The sequence below is a fragment of the Numida meleagris genome, chromosome 11 (genome assembly GCF_002078875.1).
Source record: "Numida meleagris isolate 19003 breed g44 Domestic line chromosome 11, NumMel1.0, whole genome shotgun sequence".
Classification (NCBI taxonomy): domain Eukaryota; kingdom Metazoa; phylum Chordata; class Aves; order Galliformes; family Numididae; genus Numida; species Numida meleagris.
In genome coordinates, this window is record NC_034419.1 from 10,938,839 (window position 1) to 10,953,131 (window position 14,293).

The window sequence follows — 14,293 nt, forward strand, 5'->3', positions numbered from 1 at the left end:
ACACTGTTCAGATGCCATTTTGTTCTGCCTTTGTGAACTGAGATGTAGGAGAGAAGTTGTTGCCACTTGGCAATGAAAGGGATGGAAAAGGCAGAGTTGTTTCTAAATGAGGAAGGAGAACAGGCATAACTTGAGCAGCAGCTGCAGCACTGAAAGCCCGAAGTGCTGGATAATGCCATGAATGCCCTCTGCCATGTCTGCCTCAAGTCGGGCTCTACGGCTGAGCAAATCTCCGGCGTGGTACTGAGCAGCCCTTGCAGAGCCCTGCACGTCTCTGACAGCCCTGTGCTCCAATTGCCACATCCTCCGTTCTGCACAGGAAGGCATGTGGACTGTGTGATCTTTCAGCCTTTGCTTTTTTTTTCCCCTTTCTTTCAGAGGATAAAAGCAGTGGCTGCCCCCAAGGAAGTGAATCGGTGGTCCAAAGAAACAGAGAGTGGCACTCCCTTCTGCCCCAATGGAACTTCGAATGGCGGATTGATCAAGCCAACTCATATCATTGTGGAAACCATGATGTGAGCTCTCTCTGTGAGAGGATAAACCTGCTTTAACTGCCGTTTACTAACCATAGATTCTCATAGGACCAGGTTTACAGAGCTTTATATTTGCACTAGGATTTATTTTTATTTCTCACAGAGAAAGTTATTTTTTGTGTGTGTTTTTTTTTTTTTTTATATTTTGTAAGGTAATCACAGCAGATGTCTCTCTGTAGAGGGAGAGCATTCATATCAGACTAGACATATTACAGGAATTTACTATTATTGTTTTTTTAAATATATATATCTTTATCTCTAAACGTTATACACCTTACCACTTGAATTGATTGTCTTGCCAGCAATATATTCAAGTCTCAGAAAGCAATTTTAGGTGCTGGTGTGGTTGGGAGCAGGGTAACCTACAGAACACACAAAAGACGCTCTGTGGAGAGATATGAGAGAGAAAAAAAAACAACAACAACAAAGCACGAAGATGCTGTTTTAAGAGAATTTTCAAAGGTGTAGTATTTCCACCCTCTGGTTCAATTGTGGTAAACGACAGGCTTCAGGGTCACACGAGTGAAAAGGGTACAGTCCCTGAATGGAGATAGTAGCAGGCAGCTGGAGCAGGGTGTGTGAGGGGGCAGAGGAGCTGGGTGTGAGGAGCCTTGCAGCCCTTCCCTGCAGGCACGGCGCTGGGATCCAGGCACGCAAACAAGGGGAGGGCTTGAGGAAGGCGTTTGCAGGATTTGGCATGGCTCACTCTATTTCATTATTATTTTATATGTAGGTGAAGTGCCTGCTGTTTGTGCATGAGCAGGCGGGCTGAGCACCTGCTCCTTAGTGTTCCAGCAAAGGAGATTTTAGCTGAGGTGTCACTGGGATAAACTTGAATTCTGCAGCCTGTCTGTGAACAGCGTGGGCACTGAGCAGAGCAAAGCAGCACCTGTGATCCTGGTGCTTCAGGCGTTTGCTTGCTCGTTTGTTTGCGTGTTCACTACTGGACTTTGTTTGGAGCAGAAAAATAATTAAAAAAACACCAATCCTTTGCGGACTCTGACTGTCCAAAGGTGGGCACAGCGCGGGTCGTCCCCAGCACCAGGAACAGAGCCGCTCACCTACACCTGGCGTAAGCACTGTTTGTAACCTTGTTAATAATAATAGTAATGAAGATAATAATATCAGTCAGCAAACAGGTGCTTTTCATCCACGTATCTCAAAAATGCTTTGCTAGGTTTGATCACCAGGATTCTCTTTATTTATTTATTTGGAGGAATTGGATACTGTTGGGGGAACAAAGAGAAGGAGTGTGTCTCTTAAAGCGGCTGTGGACCTGGGTTCTCCATCTTCTTGCCCACCGTTAGGTTAGATCATAATTTTTTTTTTTTTTTGAGGGTGGCAGACATATTTCTAAAGCCTAGGAATATGTCTGCTGCAGAAACAGGGCTTGGGAGAGTTGGAGTTAAAGCAAAGGAAACGTAACACTGCAGTGTTTTGTATTTATTTGATCCTAAGGAATTGCATACCACTCCACGTTGAGCTAAGGAATAAGGAATACACACTAGCAGGAGCGTGGCAGTTTGGGTGCAGCAGCTTTGCTGGGTGCCGCTTGGTGTGGGCCGGAGGAATGCTCCCATGGGGAGCTGCTCCCTGAAGGCTGTCCAAAACACGGACAGAAGTCTTCTTTTGTTCTGTTCTAAACTTGAGCAGGTTGTGCTGGGAACAGATTCTCTGGTGAAACTCAGCCTTTTCTTGTGGGCATTCTATTTTGAGGGAGAGTTTTTTCTTCTCGTGATACCCCGCTTAGGCTATCCAAAGGTATCTAGAGGAAATAACTTGACAAAAGCAGAGCTTGTAGCTGTTGATTTTGCCGTCAGCTTAGTCTGTCAGGGCAGATTTTGTCATTTAGACAGGAACATATCCAGTTCGGAACATTCCTACACAGAAGTTTTGATTTGTTTTTTTCATGTTCCATGGACTAACTGGCCACAGCAGCACACTTGTTGAATAACTTGTTGGTATTACTGTAAAAGAAAAAGGGTGATTTAGAGTTAAGAGATGGACCAAAAGCAAAACAAGAATTTTTTTCTAGTTTGAGTTTGTACCTATTTTTACATCAAATGGCTGAGTTGCAGCAACAAAACCAGCCGTGTCAGAATTGCTTTTGTTTTCTTTTTCTGGTTGCTGCATTACAAGAGTTATAAATGAAACTTTTCCACAGCTGGAGATGGCAAACATCCTCATTTCAGCTGCGGGGCAGTGGCAACTGCCATCATGACAGCAGGAATTCCATGAGCCGGGAGGGTTCTGGCTGGAATTTGCCATCAGATATGTGCAAAGTAAGGAAACATGCATGCAGCTGTTTTTTGTTTTTGTTTTATTTTAACCATCAAAGACAAGGAAATGCAATCAAAGATGATTCTTTCAGCGGGATTCAACTTTGACCCTCGTTTTTGAGTTACGATTAGTGTCTGCAGTGCACAGGCATGCTTGCCTGGGTTAAGATTGAAGCAGAAGGTGGAGGGGGTCTAAATTAATGGTTTATGTGAGTGCAGATGAAACACTGATGCTTAATTTATCTTTTGTTTTCTTGATATGTTGTCATACAACTGCGTATGAGATTTGTTTGCACATCAGATTTGTATTATAGAGCTGAGACAAGCTTTAGGTAGGGAAAAAATGGTTTGACTGCATCACGAATGCCTGATGAGTCAGTTAGCCATCTCCCACTTGTGGAGAGCATCTTTGTGTTGAAAACCAGAGGGCCAATACTACACCTTTAAAAGTACAACAATTAGAGAAGCAGAACCCAGCCCCATTTCCATGTGAACTTGTGCCATTCAAATCAGTCGCTTCCATGTACCACGTGAAAGTGTCTTGCACGTATGCAACAACCTCACTGAAGCGTTCTCCATGTACACTGCTCTGGCCCTGCTGTGCTCTTCAGCATGACTGCAAGGGAGGACTGGGGCTCACAAAGAGCTAAGAAACGTTTCTGGAACATACTTCCCCTCTCTTCTCCAATATTATTCTTGTTGTTTTAAATGGGGTTTGAGTTCCAATGAGCACATGCACATTTTAAAGTGTTTTTTACCTAACGTTTTTTATCGGATTTCTGAACTTTTCTTGTTGATAAATTTGCATTTCAACTTGATCCTCTGCCAAAATTATTACAAAATAATTTTTAAGTCTGTGTTTCCTACCTATTTATGATTGCAAATACAACCGATTTCTTGTTCCTAATTGTTTAAACACTTGTGACTTATTTTACCTGTTTTATGTAAATGAGGAACTCTATACTCAGTTATCATGACTAGTCAGAAGTGAACTGGTTTGGATACAGAAAAAAAGTCAGTGTGGGTTTTGGCATGAGATATTTCGGATGAGAGCTTTGAATTTAAAGACAGCAGAATAAAACAAAAGCACACCTTTCATATCCCACACACCTTTGTATTGTTCAGCTCCTGTGGGATTGGAAATAGCACATTTTCAGCAGTATTTCTTTCCAGTTGAGCTGAAATTGGGAGATGGTAGAGCTGCAAATACATTTGCCCCATGAGATTCGCTGAGTTGTCTCTAATCTTTCTCAGTTTTCCAAACTTCTGTTTTAGTTCACCTGTGACTAGTTATGATCTCACTGAATGGGCATCTATTATAAGGGACTTTACCAGTATTGTGTATTTCGGTATTTAAACAATATGATTTCATAAATAGAACTGGTTTTATTATTACTGTTGTTGCTACTGTTCTCATTTTCCTTTTCATCTATAGCTTTCTTTTTCATCTGGTCCAAACAGCTCCACACATTTAGAAAAGTCCTCTTTGAAGTGTGAGGTAGTAGGTCCACCATGGATTTGTTCTTGTGTTGTAAATGGAAATATCAAAGTGTAGCAGCTGTATTTACCATCTTAAACAACGCTGATATTCAACCTGCAGCAGCAATGCAGCTCAGGAGTGGAGAGAGAGTAAAGTGAAAGCTGATTTCCACTCTTGTTCTTGGGGAGAGGAGGAAAGAGAAAAAGAAGGTGCAGCCATATGGTTGCTGTAACACACATAAAAAATAAACCCATGCATCAGCAGAACCTTTGTTGCCACTATCAGGATAGCATCTTCTGCAGCAGTTTGTGCTCTGCTGTGCATCCTCCTTTCTCAACTGCAGATATTCCTGTTCCTCTTCCCTGCCTCAGCGCTAGAACAGTTCAAGCAGCTCTGAAGACACATGGACATTTCCATTCAGTAGGCTTTTTATGAGTCTCCTCCAGGTCTGCTGTTATTTGCCAAGCAGACTTGCAGTTTCGGTGAGGTTGTGCTTGTCACACTTGGGTTCAAAGCTCCCACTTTTGCCAATGGCAGAACTCCATTGGTGGGAGATTTGAACCCTTTGTATAACTGATTATTAGCTTCCACATCTGCGGTCACTGCAGGATCATCTGTGGAGGCATCATGTATATAAAATGTTAAATAAACTGTGTATTGAATGGAGTGGACAAGTTAGCTAAGCAGCTCAAGTATACTCGGAGGAAAGATGACCCTGAAATCAATTCCAAAAGATTCAATGCAGGTTGCTCACTTTCAGTAAAAGAAAGACAAAAAAGTCTGTGCTTACATAGACTAGTAGATGCAATCTTCCACCCTTACAAGCACGCACATGAGTGGGGACATTGCTTCCATTCTGAGGCTGCAAATTATGCATATGACTTTCCAAGATATCAGGATGAGAACTGAGAAGGTTTAGGCACCGCTTTCCTACAAAGTGCTGACCTCCAGGGCATCCAAATGGACTTTGCTAAATTGAGATACTGAAAGGGAGATATAATGCCAAAATCCTGGGCCTTGGCCCCTCCAAGGAATCCTCGAGGTCGGTCTCAGAATCCTTCCTGGCTCCTTGAAAGTGCCGCACAGCTCCTGCAGTGGGAGGTGGGAGTGCTGAGGGCTCGGGTAGCTGCCTTGGACTTGTTTCCTCCAAAATTAGCATCCAAAGCTTTGTGGTTAGGATTAACATTTAATTGTGTATTTGTATATTGCATGAGCAAAGGTCGGGAACTGTCAGAACCTAGTAGCTCCTTTTAATTTCTTGGAATCAAAGATAAGCTTAAGAAAGAAAGTACTCAGTGGAGATCAATGAACAGAAGCAACCCCTCCACCCCCAAGCTCCAGAATCCGGTCCCAGAAAACGATCTATTGGTATCAATGGTTAATTTGAGTTTGCTGGAAGATTTATCCAAGAAATAAATCTGGCATAGGCAGCCTGAGCCCCAGCTGGAAATCTGTCCCTTTCCCAGAGCGTGCCTATTCCATCCCCAAAAAACAACTGCTCCTGCACAATGATTGTCTGCTTTAAAAAATAATAATAATCTGAATTTGTTTGTTTCTATTCAAAAAGTAAGCAGAAGAAATCATGTTTTGTGTGCTTTTTCCAGCTGTGAACTGGTGATTTCAATTTACCCACATCCAAAAGTGAGAGCTGAAAATCTTCAGATATTATTTGACAAAAAAAAAAAAAAAAGAGTGAAGAATTTTTCAGGTTGAAAACCTTAAGAGAACAAATACTCATTCCCCCATCCCCAACAAAGGTGAAGGAGTTTTTGATTGCAGGCTTTGCAATTGGAAAAGAGCCTGATCCTGCTGGGCTATTGAATGACAGCCCAGACACGTCCTTTTTGTTTTGCGGCTTTGTCCTAATTGGAAATAAACTGTAAAACTGTCAGAGTATAATTGCTCCACGCTTTCCACAGTTTCTGTGCTTTAGGAGCAAAGCAAATTAAAAACAGTTTAGAAAGGGGTGAGACTGTGGAGGCTTCCTCCCCATGTTCCAGCTCTGTAGGGCACAGCGGAGCGCTGCTGCTTGTGTTGCCGTCGAGCACGGACAGCCTTGCGTGGAGCAGAACTCTGTGCCCTGAGTTATCAGAAACAGTGGGGAAAAATATGAAAAACTGAAAAAAAAAAAAAGTGCGACTTGGTTGTGCTGAGGAGCTGTGCATGTGTGCTTTGTGTGCGCGCGTACAAGGGAAGGCTTTGGTCCCGTAGCGTAGTACATGTTAGCATGATACATATGGTTTCTAAATCCCTTGCATCTACTTCTGCAGTTGAGATGTTAAAAAGATTTTTTTAATTATTATTTAAAGAAAAAAAAAAAGAAAAAAGAACAGTAGCAAACTCACTAAGAGTTGAGAGGCTAATAACGCCCTCTGGGGCACGACCAGTCGGTGTCATCTGCTGCTGTCCTGGAAGGCAGCAAGGTCTCTCAGCATCGCAGCATCCCAGTACTGTTCTGAAGCGCTTGTTGTTCAATAGGCTGTTGTTTTTCCCAGTGTGATGTGGTGGCTGTTACCTGATACGTTGCCAGGGACTTCGCGTTGTCAGAGGTGGTCCTTCGCGTTTGATGTATTTGGCTAAAAAACAGTGGTGGTTTTTTTTATTATTTAAATTCCTAGCAACTGTGACTACAGTAACGTGATGAGTAGCACATACAGTGAGGGGGCGGTGATGATGGCCTCCTCAAAAATGTCACCTGAACTTTTTTTTTAAAAAAAAAAGAAAAATATTTTTTAAAACATTTTAAAACTTTTGTGTGTGTGTGTGTGTGTGTGCGTGTGTGTTCCAAGATGGAATATTTGTATTTGAAAATTATCCTGGAGTGTAATTTAATCCTAAGACCTCCCCCCCTAGCCTTTGTGTATATGGTAAATGTTTGTATTTTGCGGTTTCTGTTTTGCTTTTTAGATAAATGAAATGTATATGGATATTTTTAAGTCATCTTTGCTTTTTTAGATGAGTTTGTAATCACCTTATAACAGAAAATAAAACTTTCCTTTATAAACCAGCTGTGCTCGCCGATGTTTTTGATCTTTGAGCATCTCAGCTCTTCCTTTAAACCCATTATTTACTGTGCAAATTCACACACAGACACTCGGAGCAGTGTGAAGGTACAGAAATGGTGCCCATTTTTTTGTCCTGCTGTTGTCACATGCCCACCAGGTCACAAGGTAAGGGGTCAGATGCAGAAAACCCCTATGAGAAGGGGAAAACGACAACAACAACAAAGAAAATAAATTCATTTTCTAGATGTATGGGATTTGTCATTTAAAAGGCTCTGATGGCTCCTTCAGTCAGGCAAGTGAAAGTTAAACCAGAAAGGCTTTACCCGAAGTCATGCTTGGAGGAGGGGAAAGGAAACAAAAGTCATTTGGTTGATGTTTTTGAGAAGCAGAACAGCAAACTGCACAGCATTTGTGCTCAGGACTGCTGCTGACGCTCCAGCTGTCCCATGGCCATGGTCAGGAGATGAGGGCACGGCCCGTGTCCAGCAGCCCCCCCAGACGGGTCTCCCTGCTGCACCTTGAAGCTTTTTTGGTTCTTCTGAGGAGGTTTTGACTCGGTTGTATTACTTTATTTTGCTGGGTGAGAGTTGAAGCCTTTGTGCGAGGGCACAGCCTGCAACGCCTGAGCTGAGCAGCCCAACACTGGCACTGACACTGCAGCGTGTCTTAGATTTAAAATAATCAGCCAAAAGTCCCTCAGCACCACGCGTAGCTGCTGAAGTGCTCCATGCACTGGCCATGGGCAGCTGCGGCCTGCCCTGCCCTGCCCTGCCCTGCTCTGAGTCCCTCGGCCGAGGCCTGCAGGCCGCTGGGTGCCATTAGTGGGCAGCTCCTGGCGCACCCATGTGCCCAGGCCGCACTGAACTGCCCTTTTCCCTCTGTGCGAGGCAGAGCCCGTGGTCACGTTGCACGGGTGCGCGTTCAACCTGACAGCACCCCAGTGCCCAGGCTGGCGCCAAGCGGCTTTGGCACAGCCTCAGTGCCAGACATGTGCAGGGCCCTGCTTGGCAGACTGTGCCCCGAGGACAGCCAGAGATGACCGATAAGGCTTGTTTACACGGCAATGATTCCCCAGCTCTAACTAGAAGCATTTCTGTGCCCGACCTCTGAAAATTCCTGTGCTACCCACTTGGTGCTGAAGGGTTGCAAAACACAGTGCACCCTTTGCTTGCCAGAGAGCAGCAGTTCCCAGTGGGTTTATCTGTGGAACGCAAAGCCTCCAATGCATGTGCTGGAAGTGTAGCAGTGTCCCTGATCCCTCTATAAGCAAAGGGAAGAAAGCCTCCCTGCAAGGACACAAGCTCTCACAGAGGCTTTGTGGCAGTCATCTCTTCGGACGCCTGGCTCCCGAGGTTGGATTATTTGGCTCCCACAGTGCAGCAACCCAAGGCACCCCACTGGATTGAGTTATGCCAGAGGAGATTCAGGTTGGCCGTTAGGAAAAATCTCTTCCCTGAAAGAGTGGTCAGGAGCTGGAACAGGCTGCCCAGGGAAGTGGTGGAGTCACCATCCCTGGAGGTGTTCAAGAAATGCTTAGGTGTTGTACTGAGGAACATGGTTTAGTGGGTGATATTGGTGATAGGTGGACGGTGGGACTGGATGATCTTGGAGGTCTTTTCCAACCTTGGTGATTGATTCTATGACTCTATGATTCACTGCATCTTGGGGATCCAAGTGCCCACCAGGTCACCTCCTTATCCCATCCCTAGGGGCTACTCACTGCTTTGCAAACATTGCCATTGCCACCTCACAGCCACCATGTGCATTGCCACACCAATATTTTGTCATGAAGCAGCCAAGGTTTAAACCAAGGAAGCTTCCAGTGTGGCTAAGTTGATGTAAGCAATATTACAACCATGTAAACACCAGCATAGAGCATGGGCACCTCCAGACCTGAATGCAGACAGCTACAAAAAAACAGCCCCCATATCTGCAGGGAGGGAAGCAACTAGTCCCAAATCCTGCTGCGGGGCAGTGGCAAGTGCCAATCCCGAGCCAGCACTAGGAGCCCTATAAGCAATGGTCCCACCAACCCCTGTGTGTCTTCCTCATTGCCCTGCCCTAACATGGGTCCTCTGAGAAGGGAAAATAGGGCTGAACACAAAGTACTGCCCTACTCCTGTCCTATAGCAGAAAGAGACAGACCCACAACAAATGCATTTCATTTGTTTTTATTTAATTAAAAAAAAAGTCAAAGTCATTGCAATGCCATTTAAATACAGAGATTTACAAATAGGTCCAAAACAGGACTAAAATATCCTTTGAAATGCTGTACTTTTAAATATTGTGCTTTCATAGATACATAAGAAAATCAGCATATAAAAATACTTTACAAGGAATACACTCTAATATATGGATAAAAATACACATTTAAGTAATGCATTTCATCTTCATATCATTCAAAATGCATAGGAAGGGATACAAGGACCAAGTTTTTCTTCCTTTTTTTTTTAAAGCCTTTATTAAAAGTCTTCATTAAAAACCTATGAGAAGCCCCAGTGAGCTTCCGCTGTTCAGAATATTGCATATAAAAACACTTCCGGCTGCACTGTCAATGCTCCACAGTATCAATTATGGCACGTTATCTAGTTGTGGCAGCAATGGTATGGGATATTGCATACTCGAAGAGAAAATGGCTACACCGACAAGTAGCTGGATAGGACTGGACACGCCTCAGAGAAACACCCCAATATGCTGGGCTATCGTGGAGGGACAGAGCTGCAAAGTGGGGATGGATGCAGCGGTGAGTCCTGGCTCAGCAACATGAGGAACATGCCACATACAGCCCTACAGCACCCAAACACAGCAGTGATGTGGCGTGATGATGGAGGAAATGAAATGGTGAGTGGGGAGTGGGGGCGGTGGTCATCAGGGCTGCAGTTCCTGACCATTCGAGTTCCTCACCTCCACCATGCCTGAGCCTTGGTGGGGAAAGCAACACCAGGGTCACACCCTGCTGGGATGCTAACTTCATCATAAAGTGCTAAGACATGGAACACAGATTGGGGCTCACATCTGCCACAGGAGGAACTCATGGTGAGGAGAGGAGGAGGAGCCCACGGTCACCTTTTGACTGTGTCTCCAGCCGATGGGGAAGCTGATGCAAAAACCTCAGCTGCCTCCTCCCCATGGCCTGGGGGCACTTGGGGGGAGGGATGAGCAGGGCACCATGCTTGGGAAGCCATGGGAAGGCCAGCAACAGGCAATGGGGTTGACAAACCAAACCCGTCTGGCACTGGTAGTGCAGGTGGGGACAGGGGATGCACATTCTCCATCTAATGAGGGGCTTCTCATGTCACTGTCTGGCAGGGGACGACAAGGTTCTATTAACTCAAAACAACGGCAGCCCTGGATAACCACATTTCTGCTATTTACTTGCATTATCTCCATAACAACCACCTGAAAAATAGTGGCCAGGGATTCGGGTGGGCATTTAGGGTCTTCAGCCCTGGGCACAGCATTCTGCTCTGTAATAGCCACTGTACAGCACAGATAGCTGCACTGCTGATGGTGAGATGAGGTGCCCTGGGCAGGGGCCACTGGGCAGAGCCAGCCCTGGTGAGGCACCATGGAAGGCGCTGGCAGTTGCAAACGCTGATTTCTGAACCAGAACTGCATCTAGACACCATCAAGTGCATTTTGAAATGTCTTTTAAACAGAGCCCTCCATAGCCCAACACCAGGAGAGAAAGGGGCTGCGGAAATCGATTTATCAGGAGTGTTTGGAGGGTGGAGGCAGGTACAACAGAAAAGGAATGGCATTTCAATCTTGCTGTATGTAATAAACAGAGCAAACAAGGATAATAATAGCACCATGTGTGTTTGTAGGATGGCCAAGGCCTGAAGAGCGAGGAGGTGCTGGGGCAGGACCCCACACACCCCAATGCACTGCGGATGCAACAGCTCACCGCAGCCCAAGAAATGCGCATCTGGCTTCAACCTTCCCAGCTTTGTTGGGCGGTCTACAGGTGATAGCTCACTGAAAACCCACCTCCCCCATTGGAGCTGATGATACACACAGCATTTACAAATACCAGTGCAAAAAACAGGAAAAACACCCCAAATACCACAATGGCTCAGCAGAGGCCCCAGGCATCATCCGCTGCGGCTGCTCAGAGCGTCTGGACGCTCGCCTTGACCTCGGCGCGGGCTGCCTGTGCCGGCAGCTCTCCATTCCCCTCTGGAGGAGTGTTGACAGCCAAAGGGTTTCGGCTGATCACCAGGTCCAGCTTGTCTCCAGCCTCTGAGATCAAGGGGACGGCCAGACAGCAGTCAAAGTCTCTCGTTCGGACACGATTTACCTGTCGGGATGGATTTAGGATGTGCCATAGGGAGGAACAACAGAAACACCAGGTTTGTTAGTCAGAAAATACAAGGTTGGTGTTAAACCCACACCTGTGAAAACACACAGCGCCTGGGGGGGACTCTGACTGAGGGGTCACAGCAGAGCAGAGCACGGGCCCCCCTTCGAGTTGGGCATGTCCTGCCTTAGCTGAGGAACGGCTCCATAACTGGTAGAGGAAAGGGGGAAAAGCCTGGATCAGGCAGAATCCCTGAGTCCCCTGGAGTCTGGGACAGTATCACACCTTTTGAACTCTACAGGGCTCAAAATCAATTCTCCAGTTCAAGTCTGTGGGAGATAGGTTGTTCTATGATTTTTTTGCCGTCATGGCTTTTACTGGCCTTAAATCTGTGATGTGGGGTATTCAGCACCTAGAAAACAAACACAGCACAGACCCTGAGGCTTCAACTGACCATTTTCCAGCTCAGCCAGCAGTAAATCAGGACTATACTGAATAGTTCCTGCTTCTCCTCTCCCCATTTACATCCTTCATTTTGGAAGAGTCCGGATGCATTTCACATGGGCTCAGAAGAAGGCTGCAGAGGCTGCAAATCCTCTCTGCAGGATTCAGCAGTGAAAGCACTTTTCCTGCTCACTTGCACATCTTGAAGCATGTTTCTAGGCTGGGTCACCTGCAGGAGCCATCCCAGCTCTCCTGCCTACAGCTCCCAGAGCACCTGGGCTCAGTGCCATGACAGCCCCAGGATGGAGAGGGCTGGCAAATAGCATGGGGAGGGGAAGCAGGGAAGGGAGAAAGGAATTTCCCACCCACCTTTGGAGTGAACATAACCCCTGAGGCCAGGCGCTGATTCCTTCTCAGGATAAGGGCTGGATGAGTCCATGCAACCCTTGCATCCAAAGCCCTTTCCCAGGATTAATGCACGCCCATGGAGCTGGGCTCTGTGACGGCAGCAGTGTCGCCCTGCCCCAGCTGGCAGCCACACAGCTGAACCAGCACTGCTCCTTACAGATGAGTGACCAGGGACAATTTCCAGGTTGCACACAGACAAGGAGAAATAAGCCATGAGCTTGCTCTGCCTTTGCTCCATGCTGGCCGGGCAGTTCCAGTGTAGAAAAAGACATCAGTGCAATGCCATGCTCTAGGTAATCCATCAGTCAAGAGGCAGAGGGTCCTTAGCAGGGGCAACATGTTTTGTGGCCTTCGGCGTTGGAACTTGCTTGCAGGTACCATCGTGCCCATAATCAGCAGCACTGTGAAGCATCCTCAGCAACGCATCCCCATGCTTCTTGCTGGGATCTGCCTGCACCAGGTCTGCAGTCCCTCATCCATCACTGCTGCACACGTCAACGCAATAGCAGTTGCCCTGTCCTCTTGTAGGTAGAAGCCGTGCAGCACAGCATGTGGGAAGGGGGGGGTCTCAGAAGTCTCTGCTCCGCTCTGTTTGGGATTTCGGGCACACCTCCCAGAGTACTTGGCACTCGCAAAGACCGACACATCCAACATTCAACAGAAAGGCAGCCTACAGCCTAATTAGCTTCTTGTTCATTCTTGCACCATCTTTTATTTGAAGCCGAGAAGGAATAATTGTATAGCAGCCAACTGGCTAGAGATCATAACAAGCTTAAACAAGGTTCCCCACAGCGCTGCCAGTTCTCCAGTTACCTGATGTACATAATATACTGGCTCTGATCCTGCTGCTAACAGCCCCCGCCTAGAAAGTAGCAAAACTAAACATCTTTCTGAGTGCTTCCAAATACGGTCACAATATCTACATTTGCAAATGGTGGCAATTTTTCCATCGAGGTTGCACTTCTTCAGTCGCTATTTGAGTTGCTCCAAAGCAAAAACTTGTTATTTTTCGTCCATATAAAGTTCCTTTCCAAACTCCAAAACTCACCGTGCTCTCATTGTCCCTCTGGCAGGCAGACATACCCAAGTTTCTTTTGTTTGACCAGAGTTTTTATTCTGTTTCTGCATCAGTTGTTTCAGATCAAGTATCTTTCAAAGAAAAATATCCGTGAAAAACACTTTGCTTGAAGGATGGTTGTTTCTTAGAAAACTTCTAGTTGTCAAAGGCATGCACAGAACTTCATGAACACTGCTTAACTCCACGGGGGGATTCACAAGAACACATATTGGTCCACACAGTCTAGTTTGTCCAAAAATCACCCTCTTACATGACAGGAAAAGGACTGAGGGCGAAGAGGGAAAGCGACACGGCTTTTTGGTTGTTTTGGTTGTGAGCTGCCCAAGCTCACAAAGACAGCGCTGGGACAGGCTCTGTGTGGAGGTGCTCCCTGGGCTGGGTGTCAGCTAGGGGAACCAGCTTTGCTACCTAGAGATTTCTTTTACAAAACACAGGTCTCATTGAGAGTTTGGTGGTATGTGCTCACCTAGTTGGCTAACTATTACCTTTCATTAAAGTTAGTGCTGTCATGGATGGGTCTCACTTCTCTCTTCCTCTCAGCCACTCATTCACTCCGTCCCAGCCTCCAGAACTGCATTTTGCATTTATTACCTGAAGCACTCTGTCATATGGCTTGAGGCCACACTGATCTGCTGGCCCATCCGGACGGACCATATTTACATAGACACCTTTTTCTAGCAGGCCATCCGACACACTGAATCCAAAGTCTTCGCTCGCTGGGTCTTTGTGAAGTGTCATCTGCAGGGGCAGAAGCAGAAAGCACACA

At 46.1% G+C, this 14,293-nt stretch overlaps 2 protein-coding genes across 17 annotated transcripts in view; one reads left to right on the forward strand and one right to left on the reverse strand.

Annotated features, from left to right (window-relative positions):
• SLC6A6 (solute carrier family 6 member 6) overlaps positions 1 to 7,299 on the forward strand; it is a 112,392-nt gene extending 105,093 nt beyond the window's left edge. For 11 of the 12 annotated variants that reach the window (XM_021409616.1, XM_021409620.1, XM_021409618.1 and 8 more), the window contains one exon: positions 379 to 7,299. In XM_021409616.1, the coding sequence (XP_021265291.1) occupies positions 379 to 519 (141 nt within the window). In that variant the 3' untranslated portion in view covers positions 520 to 7,299. The remainder of the gene's footprint in view (positions 1 to 378) is intronic. The other variant, XM_021409626.1, reaches the window with a different exon arrangement.
• GRIP2 (glutamate receptor interacting protein 2) overlaps positions 9,453 to 14,293 on the reverse strand; it is a 221,632-nt gene continuing 216,791 nt past the window's right edge. For 4 of the 5 annotated variants that reach the window (XM_021409444.1, XM_021409446.1, XM_021409445.1 and 1 more), the window contains exons 23-24: positions 14,119 to 14,265; positions 9,453 to 11,597 (exon numbers count right to left, since the gene is read on the reverse strand). In XM_021409444.1, the coding sequence (XP_021265119.1) occupies positions 11,409 to 11,597; positions 14,119 to 14,265 (336 nt within the window). In that variant the 3' untranslated portion in view covers positions 9,453 to 11,408. Of the gene's footprint in view, positions 11,598 to 12,410; positions 14,266 to 14,293 lie in introns of all 5 variants that reach the window. The other variant, XR_002442489.1, reaches the window with a different exon arrangement.